This window comes from Polypterus senegalus, chromosome 16 (assembly GCF_016835505.1).
Source record: "Polypterus senegalus isolate Bchr_013 chromosome 16, ASM1683550v1, whole genome shotgun sequence".
NCBI classification, from domain to species: domain Eukaryota; kingdom Metazoa; phylum Chordata; class Cladistia; order Polypteriformes; family Polypteridae; genus Polypterus; species Polypterus senegalus.
In genome coordinates, this window is record NC_053169.1 from 56,648,427 (window position 1) to 56,661,096 (window position 12,670).

Consider the following 12,670-nt stretch of genomic DNA (forward strand, 5'->3'; position numbering starts at 1 on the left):
CCACCTACTAATTTTGCATGCCATTGTTTGTGCACTCTGGATATATTACATGGTGTTGTCATTTTCACTCTGCCCTGTAGTCCTAAGTATGGTTGATTAGTGAAGATTAGTGGAGGATTAACAGATTCTTAGCTGGGGAAACACTGTAATAGAGCAGAGCTTCTCCAGGCCTCTAGTGGGCAGCAGCATTTTCATTGCTGTGGTATTTCTGGTTCCTGCAGAGACTCTTGGGAACTGTAGTATTTGTTGGAGTCTCAGTGAGAACTATGGGGACCTGAAAGGCTCAAAATAACCACACTATACTCATCTTGCTCCAAGATGGCATGATTATAAAATGTGCTGCCGATCCCTAGAGTGACAACTAAAGAAAAAAATGACTAAATGATCTGGAGCGTGAATGACCAGCTAACCTGACAACAAGTACAGAACACAACAACTGATACAAGGTGATAACTGTAATAAAATTATTGTAAATTTTGTTTCTTATACAAAACCTGCGCTGTAGCACACATCACACACTGATGGATCACAAAATAAGACACTCCACTGAAACACAGAAGTATACAAACAACAATTATAGTAAGCGTAAGGATAAGTTCACTGAATGTAGTGGAAAAAAAGTCTATTTGTCATCCATGCTTGAACCCGAGTTCACCTGATTTCTCCTGTAGAGGTCATAGTTTCCCCATCAGTTTTGCAATCTTCCCCTTGGCACTGTTTCTTGAACTTTTTCTATCTAACCTCACCTGGGGCCTCATGTGTAACGTTGTGCGTAGAATTCACACTATAACATGGTATAGCACAAAAGCGAGAATGTGCGTATGCACAGAAAACTCCAGATGCATAAATCTGTGCATACACAAACTTCCACGTCGTTCTGCTACATAAATCCCGGTCAGCGTAAAAAGTAACACACGTGCACGCGTCTGCTGTCCCACCCTTACTCCTCCCAGAATTACGCCTCTTTGAAGCCCACTGTCTGAGTGTCATATGAAAGCTTATTAGGGTACAGACAAAAAAAATAGGCACACAGTGGGAAAAAAGCACGAAATGTCAACTTTAATCGCGAAATTTCCACTTTAATCACGTAGTTTATTTTGTCATTAAAGTAGAACATTATAAACTTCATCTTAAAATTGTTTAATTTACTAGTTTCTCAACATTGTAACTAAAGTAGCACTTTAAATCCTTTGTTTTGTATTTGATCTTCTATGTGCTGTATGTGTGTGAATCACTATGCACTTCCGGGCTTTCTTTTCCTCCAACAGGACAAGGGAATCCATTAGATTTGTGATATTGCAGCTCTCTGAATAATTAAAATACTGAGATGTATACGTGATATCATTTTCATGATGATAGGAGTTAAATCATGTTATTAAACATGAAAACACGGTGGCAGAGTGATTGTTCATGTCTCACGCAAGATGCTTGCTGCACTGTGTGCGACCTTCGATGAAATACTTTATTGCAGCAGTACTGTCTCTTTCAAACATACTAACCCCTAATTCCTGTCCTTACTTTTCTTTCTTCAAATACCCAATCACCACACAATAAGCTCTTTAATTGACGTTAAGCCATCTGTAAGCTTAGAATGCCGGTTCTTCAAAACTTTTAAGGAACATTGAAATATCTTCGTAGTACATGTTTAATTATTCTATCCTTCTATCCTTCTAGTGCCGCGCCAGCACAAGCAAGAATACAGCGAGTAGAACAATACAACAAGCTCCTAGCTAGCGATGCGGCACCATGTTCTGGCATGTTTAATTACTAACGATATAGATTATTTACTGTAGATTCGCCGAGAATTTCGCGATTTTGGCTTGGAGTTTGGGGTCGGCTTATGATATCGAGATTTCAGATTTCCAGCGCAATGCCGGTTTTGCCGATGAATACGGAAGTAATTAATGATGAAACCACAGCGCCATCTTACAGATGAAGAAGTAACTTTGCATGCCGGTACTTTAAATTAAATAAAGAATTTATTCAAAAAAGTGTTTTAGTTGTTGATATTATTAATAAAATTTATAACAAATTATTGATAAGTTTAAAATAAAAATTTTTGTTTTGATTTACAACCAACATCTTGCGTTACAACCCGAATGCGGTCACGTGTATCCGCTTGCGCGATTGTAAACAAACAACCGAGAGCGTTAGTAAGCATCAGTCGGAACCCAGATACATGTGTTTGTGGATGTAATTTCGGTCATTGCAGTGATTTACCTATATATATAATTCACTAAGACCATGCAAGCAAGACACATAATTGCTAAGGAAGGAAGAGAAGGTAAAGAAAGCAATCACAATCGAAACGAAGATGGAAATTTAGTGGAAATATGAGAGTGCTGTTCGTGTGACCGATCTCGCTAATATGTACAGCATGTCGAAATCCACCATCTCGACAATTTTACAAAGAAAAGATTTGCATAAGGAGGCTCCTTCTAAACAATAACCACCTTCAGTTTCATTCTCCTCCTCCTCCCTTCCTGCAGCCCAAAGATGTCAAATTAAATGGTGAGTACAGTATGAAATTGTTGTTTCTAGAATAGAATAGAATAGAATACCATTTATTGTCACTATACACATGTACAGTGAGATTAAAAGCAGCTCCTTCAGTGCAGACATATTTGCAAAGAAGTTGCAAAAAAAAGTTCTGTTTAGGGCTTGTATGGTTGTTTTTTTAGCCTTAGCATAACGCCGGATCTGCAGCCCCTCTTCTGCTTTCTTTCCCTCCTCCATCTGCGTCATCTCCTAGACCTGACAACAATCCATGGAGAGCCCGCTGGTCTCGCTATGTTGTCTGGGATGTTGTGCGTGTGATGAAAAACACTCGAAACAGATGTCTGGCTCTGGACTCCGATGTCTATAAGGTTCTGACGGGTGTAGTGGATGTTCGCCGAACCGATTGTGCACAAACAAGCAAAAAAAAAAAGTACAAAAACAACAAGAAAGTGCACTTAAAAGGAGAGCCCTGAGCCGCTGCGACCATGCGCCACCATGCTCCTAGCTTAATCTGTTTTTTAGAACATTAGAACACTAGAACACTCTAGACAAGAACAGGCCATTCAGCCCAACAAAGCTCGCCAGTCCTATCCACTTGTTTCCTTCAAGAAAACATCAAGTCGAGTTTTGAAAGTCCCTAATGTCCCTACTTCTGGTAGGCTAGGACTTTTGGTTAGTACATTAGAAAAATTATTGGTGTTTTGGTAAATTATGCACATTATACACCCCTTTTTTATTATGGAAAGGTTAAGTAAGTGTTGCAGTGGGAGGTTCGGAACGCATTATGGGTTAGCCTTTGCGAACGAATTAAGTTCTTAAGTCAAGGGTCCACTGTGTTGCGTATTTAAGTTAATCAAATTTATAACGAGTCTCCGGAAATCCACCCGCCGATGTACCATATTTGCGTATATAGTTTCAACACAAAGATTTCATTTAACCAAACTTCTCAGCAATCACTTCCTGGTTTCCATTAAAAATGCCGGCAGTCTCAAATTCTCGTGGATAAACAAGATAAATATACCTGAAGAGACACTTTTAAGGAAATGTAGAAAATTTTGCTTGGAGAAGGGGGTCGGCTTAAATACTGCTCATTGGCAAATACATGTAATTTAGTAGGTAGAGAAGGGGGTCGGCTAATATACCGAGTCGGCTTATATTCCGGGATCTACGGTAAATGAAGTTAAAGTTGTATCTGTGTATAATATAATAAACATATTTTGCTGCATTTCATTTAAAAAATATATCATCATCATTTGTAAATACGCGCTTTATAAAGTGGCCCAGCTTCTGCAATATTATAACTGTAGTGCAAGTTTACAGTGAGGTGATTGTACTTATAAGTACAAACAGTTCTACAAGGAGCACTTGATGGACTGATTGACTGCGTTTAGAGTTCTTGGAATGAAACTGTTTGTGAACCGCGAGGTCCGTACATGAAAGGCTTTGAAACATTTGCCGTGTGAGAACAGTTCAAATAGGCAGCATGGCTGAGGCAGCGTGTGCTTGATGCCGTATACCGTTAATTCTCTTTCTCAGCTTCTGTACATCTTTGATTCACATTCAGATGCAGTGATATAAATACTCTGAGTGGTGCAGTGAGACTAATATGGAAAAAGATGATCCGCTGTGGCAACCCCTAACAGGAGCAGCTGAAAGCAGAAGGTGCAGTGAGTGTAACAATGCTAAAGCATTTATTGTATTTAGAATAGTTTGACCATTCCATGAACCATTATATTGTTACAGGTTAATTACAGTCAGATGAATTAAACTAATAAACAATATGCGGTTAATTTCAGTGTATTTATAAAGCCACCTCAGGGATGTGGAATCTGAAAAAGAAAGGATAACCACACAGGAACAGTAGCACTGCTTTGACACTGGGTGCCGCCAGTATGCAAAACCGAGTGGAGGACTTGCGTACATCAGGGGATGAGGTACCGTGGAAATGTGCCTGGCTTTACACCAAATTTAGGTATTATACATTGTGATTTGAGCATGGAAACGTTTATATGCAACATTTTTGTGCATACACATCATTTATACATGAGCCCCCTGGTCACCTCACCATCACCCTTTCTATGTGGTCAAGCTTCTACCCTGTTAGATTCTATTGGCCCTCTGAGTCAGGTGCTCCTTGACAGGTAATACCTTGATTCTTAATACCTGTGCAGTTTTTTTGTCCTTCTGCAATAATGGAGAATGGACAACCTGATAATGACACTGCCCACATGACAACTGTTACAACACAACGGCCTCAGTAGGTCTAACTCTGAGTCTAGAGAGGAACAGTGGCAAGGGATGAGAGGCCATTGTAATGAAAAAGGCCTGGGAGAAGGATGGAGTTAGACTTGGTATTGTGGTGGAGAGCATTGAAGAGTATGGAAAGTGCCAAATAAGTTTAGGCTTTTGTTGTTATAAAAATCTTTTTTTTGTTAGTAATAAATATATAAAATATCTTTGCAAGATAACAGGCAGAAATGCATTAAGAAATGGAGAAAGGGGCTATATGGATATGAAGACATTAGGTTTAATAAATAGGTTTAACTAAAAGGAATTGTATTAGACAGAGTAATGTCTAATGTTTTATAAAAACACTTTCAAATTGATTTAATACAGTTTAGGGTCACCAAAATTAATTTTGGCAGCACTGAGAATGAGGCAAAAACCCACTCAAGGGTGGGACGCCAGTCCATTGCCAGGTCCTCTCATGTACACACTAAGCGTTACACACACGTATTTAAGATGTGGTAGTAAAACCAGGAAACCCACACAGACACAGGGACCACATGCAAACCCCTCACAGACAACAATCAGATGCGGGATTAAAAACCAAAACACCCTGGATCGACGAGAGGGGCACACTAGCCAATGTGCCACTTTGTCACCCTGTGCTCTAATCTGTAAATTAATGTCAAAGGTTTTATGTTTGATCGATGCTCACCATATTTATGTCTTTGTTTTTCCATTTAAGTGAAAATCAACAGCTCCAACTTTTGTATCTGGAATGCATCCTGTCCATGCTGAGCAGCTGTCCTTCAAACATGTACTCTCACAAAGGCTTTACGGACTTAATTTGGTAAATACTTCTCAAATTTATATTATAAAAAAATGATTGTCTCTTTGTGAATGAAGTGCAGTGCTGTTGGCATTGTGGTTTACTGCATTAATGACAAAGTGAAACTATAAGAAAGAGGAAATCTCAAAATGATTTTCTATTATTTCCAAAGAAGCAAGATACTGTTATTATCATAATTCAATTTGCATAAATAATGTTACAAGTTAATACTCTCTGTGCATTTTCGCATTTTTTTTGTCGAGGATAATTCAGATAAAAAAATATTTAATAAAATGAATTAGATAATAGGCATGAAAGAAAAATCGGATTGAGTTTGTATTTTACTATTTTTCTTTTTACAATATTAACACAGAGCTTGTCTTCAGTTAAGAGTGGGTGTTTGTCTTAGACCCGATGCTACCAGGCTGAATTGGGTCAAGTCAGAAAGCTGCCTTGGTCAGTGTGCCAGTCTATCACAGAGTAAACTGTCTCACTTATACTGGGGGCATTTGGGGATGCCAGTCTTACCTAACCTCTGGTGTGGGGTGGGGGGGACCTGAGGACACAGAGGAAAAAAACTACACAAGCACAGGAAGAAAATGTAAACTCCAAAGAAAGTGATTGACTTTGGACTTTAAACCAGTCCACTGGAGGTTACCAGCCATACCACCTGCACTTCAGAAGAGGTCATCCACCTGAAGCCTAGCATGTCCAGGCCCAGCCAGTACTTGGATGGAAGACCACCTAGGAAGAGCTTGAATTGCTGCTGGAAGAGGTGTTGTTGAGGCCAGCAGGGGGCACTTACCCTGTGGTCTGTGTATGGATCCCAATGCCCCAGCACAGTGATGGGACACTGTGCTGTAAAAATTATGCTGTCCTTCAGATGAGAGGTAAAACCGAGGGCCTGACTCTCAGGGTCATTAAGGTCCCTGGACATCTTTAGTAGAGTATTTTATATCCCAATTTCCTGGTTAAATTGCCCACCATGGCCTAGTCATTCTGGCTCCCTAATAATTCCTGATCTCTAGTTGTCTGTCTCTCATCCCTTCACTACCTAATAGCTCGTGTGTGGTGAGCATGCTGGCACAAAAATTACTACTGTCACATCATCCAGATGGATGGTACACATTTTTGGTTGTTGAAGTGGCTCACTACTCACTGAAGCACTTTGAGTATCGAGAAAAGTGCTATATAAATGTAATTTATTACTATTATTATTAGCATGGTAGTCATTTTTCTATGGAAAGTTAAAGTGGATTCAGAAAGTATCTGATGACTAAACCTTTTGACTTTCTCGTCATGTTATACTATATTCTGAATTGAAGCCACATGATTGGCCATTTGAAAAAGCAAGCTGTTACTATTACTAAGCAGAATGCCCCAGTAAAGTGTCACTGAGACTACATGTAAGTGAGATAAAGCAGTTATTTATCTCCAAGTGCTCTGAACCAAACATTTTGATGTAGAAAACAATTTCAATGATATGTCCTTTTTCTGTATTTTTCCTTGCCTTTTAGGAAGCAGTTGTGTCCAGCTCTGATTGTCATTCTTGGGAACCCCATGAATGACAAAACCATTACATCAGCTCATGGCGTAATATCACAAGAGACGGAATCCTCCTCAGCGGGTGTGCTTGACCAGGGTCGTGGATCTGGTTGTTCATCCAGTGCTCCGACGCTCATCGGCCCTGTAGCACGCACCATTTACTATATGGCAGCCGAGCTGGTGCGGTTAGTTGGGTGCGTGGACTCCATGAAGCCAGTTCTACAGTCTCTGTATCATCGTATCCTTCTGTATCCGCCACCCCAGCACAGGGTGGAAGCTATCAAAATCATGAAAGAGGTAAGGAATGCTTTTTTATGGTCACATATTCAGCCATTTCCCCAGCTTTAAATCTGAGGTGTTTTATTTTTCACACACACACACACGAAAAGCCAAAAGGTGTGAGGCTTCCAAACAATGACAAAAAGCAGGTCAGCCTCCCTCCTAGCCAGCAGATTTAGTTCACTTACAGGCAGCATGACTATCTAGGCAAACAGGTGCCTTTGGACCTATCTAGGCCTCAAAATGTCTCAATATCTTGAAATATGTCTCAAAGACGGAAAACCGTGGTAACTCCAGCTGGTAAAGAGACAAACCCCACTAGAACTTTATAAAATAGGACACAACTTTATAAAATAGGCACAAAAGGAGTTGCCAAAAGGCAATCCTAACCAACAATGTTTCAAAAACACAATTCAAAAGAAGAATCCAATAACCAAAGCAGAAAACGTCGAAGGCCAATAAACAAAAAAAAAAACAGTATTTAAAACTAATGCCACCGAACCTCAGCCGAGTGTATTCTAATGAACTGCACAGGACTCACTGCCCAGCCTTCTTTTATAGGCTTGGTGTGGTCCCTAGCAGTGATATAAGGTTGGCGTTCCACCCACAAGGCACGAGAAGCTTGAAAGAACAATACAAAATGAATAGGTACTAAATAAAACATAACAATACTAAAAAAAGTTATATAAACATATGACAAATACAGTACTTTACAATAAACAGAAAAAACGGAAAATAAATGTAAACATAAGCCAGGAGAAAAACCCTGTCTGAAAGATAATTCCAGGAACAGCCTCACAGAAATGGTTAGAACACGCATGCTTCACATGGACAACAACCAGTACACAGTTTTGACAATGTTATGTTGTGTTATGTTAAATATCAAATAAAGAATAAAACAATCGAACATCTGTATATTATTGGGCATCATCACTAACTGTTATGATGCAGGGAATTCTACTCTACAATCTTTATTAGAGGTTTGCACACTAGCTAGGCAGCAAGCTAGGACCCTAGGTGCCACCCAGCAGAGGTACACTTAACTCAAGCAGTTCCCATGGGAGACCTCCTGGCTTCAGGGGGAGCAGACTGTCAAAATGGGAAACTGGCTTCAAAACTATAAGTCCCAAAATACATTTGAAAATGCTCTGACAGAAATAGGGTAACCATAAACATCTGTCTCTGAAAAAAGGGCAGACAATAAATCTTTATAAAAAGAAAAAAAAATTGCAAAAAGCTCTGTCACTTCAAAAAATACTCAAAAAGGCATAAATGGATATGCCCAATGGCACTCCAATAGCAAATAAATTCCCAATTCAGAATCCAAAAAGGATTCAAAACACATAGCAGCGTTCAGAATTCCAGAAAATTAAATAAACTATACCATTCCAAAAGTGTGAGAACTCGCCAACTCCAAGAACAGACGAATGAGCTGTGTTTGACCTGTGGGCGTCTTTATAGTGCTGGGGCTAGTTCCACACAGAGTAAGGGGGGGTGGCCCCCTCTCTTTGGGAGCCAACCACAAAGCACAAGAAAAGTAACAGAACTTGAATGCGCACACATAAACATATAGTAACTACACAAAAATGAAAAAGTATATGCATTACATAACTAAATATGATAAACATATAGAACATATGTGATATTAAACAAATGATACATAAAAAAGAGCTTAAAACAGTAAATACAGAACATAAACGAGCAGAACCAGGACACTAACAAGGTGCCATATGTGTATACGGATCCCACAGAGCCAGTACTGACCTTAGTTAGGCTTTTATTAAAGTAATTTATCTGATTTATCCTCTTTACAAACAGCTATTACAATGTATGCTTCACTGACCATAGGAATGACCAGGCTAGATGAGAAGAATCTGTGAAAACCTACAGAACCTGACCGGTCAGCCTTAATTGTAAGGTTTCAGTAAAGCTGTGCCATCCTTAATATGTACTACAGCTCTTGCTATCAGAGTGTTAATCTCATGCTGTTTTCATTTATTGCCATCTGCTGGTTGGTTTATGCATTAAATCTACATAATTGGTATCCTTCACCAGAGTCAAAAATAACCTTTGACACCTCTAAAATGTATAACGAGAAAACCCTCATAGCATCGATTCCCTTTCAAGCAGAAGTGCAGTATCTCTGCCATTCACTTCTCAGCCTCAGGAGGCTTTTATTCTTTAAACAGTATTGGTAAAGACATCCTGTCAGTGTGATTGATTAGTGACTGCAGGTCAGTCGTGTGTGTGTGTGTGTGAGCATGCATATACTGTATAAAACAGTTGTGTGCTTTCATTCATCTGGTCCATAGGGGTGATTGAGTGCTTTTATATTAAGTCCTGAGCACACTCATCCAGCTATGTATTTAAGGTCTGACCATTTGTGATTTAAGTTTTAATCAGACACTCAAATTTAGCCGTTCTGCGGGTTTGTTTTATGATTCCTGCCACAAAAAATTCAAGCTATCCAGACCCAAAGTGTAAAGGCAGGCTTTCTGGCCTATACTGATCCATTATGGGGCTAAGGCTTTAAAATGTTGAAGACACTACTGACACCATATGACCATGAGCAGGTCACTTCACCTACCTGTGATCCAATTGGAAAACCAAAAGAAATATAACTAATTGTATCCCAGATGTTTTACTGTAGGTTGCCTTGGATAAAGGTGTTAGTCAAATAAGTAATTGTAAAATGAAAACTAACATCAAATTTACCACTAATGCAATACCATATAATGGACCAGCACCAGTAAATTAATAATTTTTAAAATCAAATAAGCAACCATTAATAAAGCAATTTTTCTTACCATGAGAAGATGGAGTTTTACTTATTTTGACGATCACAGTAACATTTCTTCTTATAATTTACAGTGAATGGCATCTGTCATTACACGTGTGTCACATGGCAATCATAAGGGATTGAATACACCACAGCGAGCCCTTCATTTTTGTTTGTGTAGGTTGTTTACCACAGAAGCAGTCCAGCACAATTCTCTAAGAAATCATTCCATTAGTTTGATCTTCTTTGTTCCCTGAAGTTTGCCAAACCCAGAATAAACTCTGGTAAATGTTAAATTGGTCCCCAATGTGTGTTTGTGTGTGTAGCATTTGTGTGTTTACCCACATCTCCTTAGCCCTCATCCTTAGCACTGGTTCTCCACAGGGCTACGTGCCGAGTCCTCTTCTCTTCAATCTCTGCATCTATGACTGCACCCCTGCACACTACAACAATCTGATTCTTAACACCACCAAAACCAAGGAGCTGTTCATTGACTTTTGGAGGAAGAAAACAGACATTCAGCCCCTTTTCATTGGCAGAGACTGTGTGAAGAGGGTCTTGCACTTCTGGTTCCTGGGTGTGCACATAAAGGAGCACTAACACCACAAAGCTGACAAAGAAGGCACAGAAGAGACTCCACTTTCTGAGGATCCTCAGGAAGAACAATTTCACTCAAAAACTGCTTATGCCCTTCTATAGAGAACAATTTGATTTACTGTATCTGTGTGTGGTTTGCCAGCTTCACAGTATCAGAAAGAAAAGTGCTCCAGGGGGTCATCAATGCTGCCTAGAAGATTATCGGATGCCCTCTCCCATCCCTGGAAGATCTTTACCATTCCTGTTGACTTAAAAAGGCCCAGAGCGTACTTAAAGATCCAATCAATCCCCATCATTCTCTGTTTGAACTGCTGCCCTCTATCAAATGTTTTAGGACAATAAAAACACAAATAGATTAAAAAAAGTTTTTATTCTAAAGCCGTAACTGCGCTAAATGCTGCTCATATTGCGAAACATTAAGTTATGCAATGAATGAATACTAGAAAATTATGAAAAATGTCTTGTATATGTAGCATGCTGTGTATATTCTTACAGTTTTTATAATCCCTTTTTGCTTTGCACTGATAGGCTGGCATCAACTTCGTTGTACTATATATGTGCAATGATAAGCAAGACTTATGAACGGTGATAGGCTTAGTCCTAAGTGCACTTCTCCTTAATCTTTACTGGCATAATTCCATATTCTATAGAATTCCGTACAATTTTATATTCTGTATCACATGCTTGAACTACGATTTCCCATTTCTGTTAGCTGAAAGACTTAGGCTATTCCAGAAATACTTTAAGAAATATGCATATTTTGGTGTCACTTTAGTTTAGGTGCCTCTAATTATACTGTACTTACCATTCAAGTACCTGTATACTTGTAATCATTATTCCACAGCCTTTATATGTATGTACAGTATGTACTGTATATAACATGTGGAATAATAATTACAGTTGAGTATTTAATTATAATGGTACACTGTTATACACAATAAGTACAAGGTAATAACGCCTAGCAACTCTGTAATTATACAGGTAATTATATGGTAAGTACAGTGTAATTAGAGACTCCTAATCTAAAGTGATACCCATATTTCGATATCAAATATCAATGTAGGTCATATTTGCATTAATCCTCAGCAACTGTGTACAGCCTTGTTTCCGGGTGTCATTTTGTTCTTCTGTTGAGTTTAGTGATTTTTAAACATAAGCCAAAGCATTGCATCATGTTTTCATCATCTTGTATGTACTTCTCTAAACATTTCAGACTTTCTTCCTTTGCCTTTCAAACAGATTCTGAGTAGTCCCCGGCGCCTTTTTGACCTGGCAGGACCTGCAATTACTGATGAAGAAACCAAGAAGAGGTCATTCTCCAAGAGGAAGTCCCACCTGGACTTATTAAAACTGTGAGTTTTCTGGGTATCTTTGGGACTGAGACCCCAAACCCCCCAAAAAATGATTGTTGCTTAGGACCAATCACTTGCTTTTAAGATGTGGGAACTTTTGTGTCTTTTTTAGAAGATGATTAATTTGCAATAGCACCCATGTTGTAGAGTTTAAATAGTAAACACACAGCCACCAAACTCTGGCATTTTAACAAGATGGTAAAGGCTACACTATGACATATCAGAAAGATGCAGTAATTTGCATTATACATTTTAGTAATATTACTATTTAGTTCTGAACAGGGTCACAGGGGGTGCTGGAGCCTAACCCACCTGCAATAGGGTGTAAGGCAGGAGTAAACCCAGGACAGGGTACCAGTCCATTGTAGGGTGAACACACATAAACACACAACCCCCAAACGCACATTAAGGCCACTTCAGTATGGCCAGTCCACCTAACTGGAACCTTATCATTTCTTCACTTTCTTAAGCTAATGCAATGACAGCAAGATTCTGTATTAACAGAGGTGGAAGCCATAAGGCAAGAGCAAAGACTGGACTGGGCACCAGTCCACATCTGGACAT

General features: G+C 39.2%; 1 protein-coding gene across 3 annotated transcripts in view; it reads left to right on the forward strand.

The window, feature by feature from the left end:
• The window catches only part of arfgef3 (ARFGEF family member 3), a 191,655-nt gene that overhangs the window by 96,946 nt on the left and 82,039 nt on the right, over positions 1-12,670 (forward strand). For all 3 annotated transcript variants that reach the window (XM_039738234.1, XM_039738235.1, XM_039738236.1), the window contains 3 exons: positions 5,471-5,575; positions 7,072-7,396; positions 11,994-12,106. In XM_039738234.1, coding sequence (XP_039594168.1) covers positions 5,471-5,575; positions 7,072-7,396; positions 11,994-12,106 — 543 coding nt within the window. The remainder of the gene's footprint in view (positions 1-5,470; positions 5,576-7,071; positions 7,397-11,993; positions 12,107-12,670) is intronic.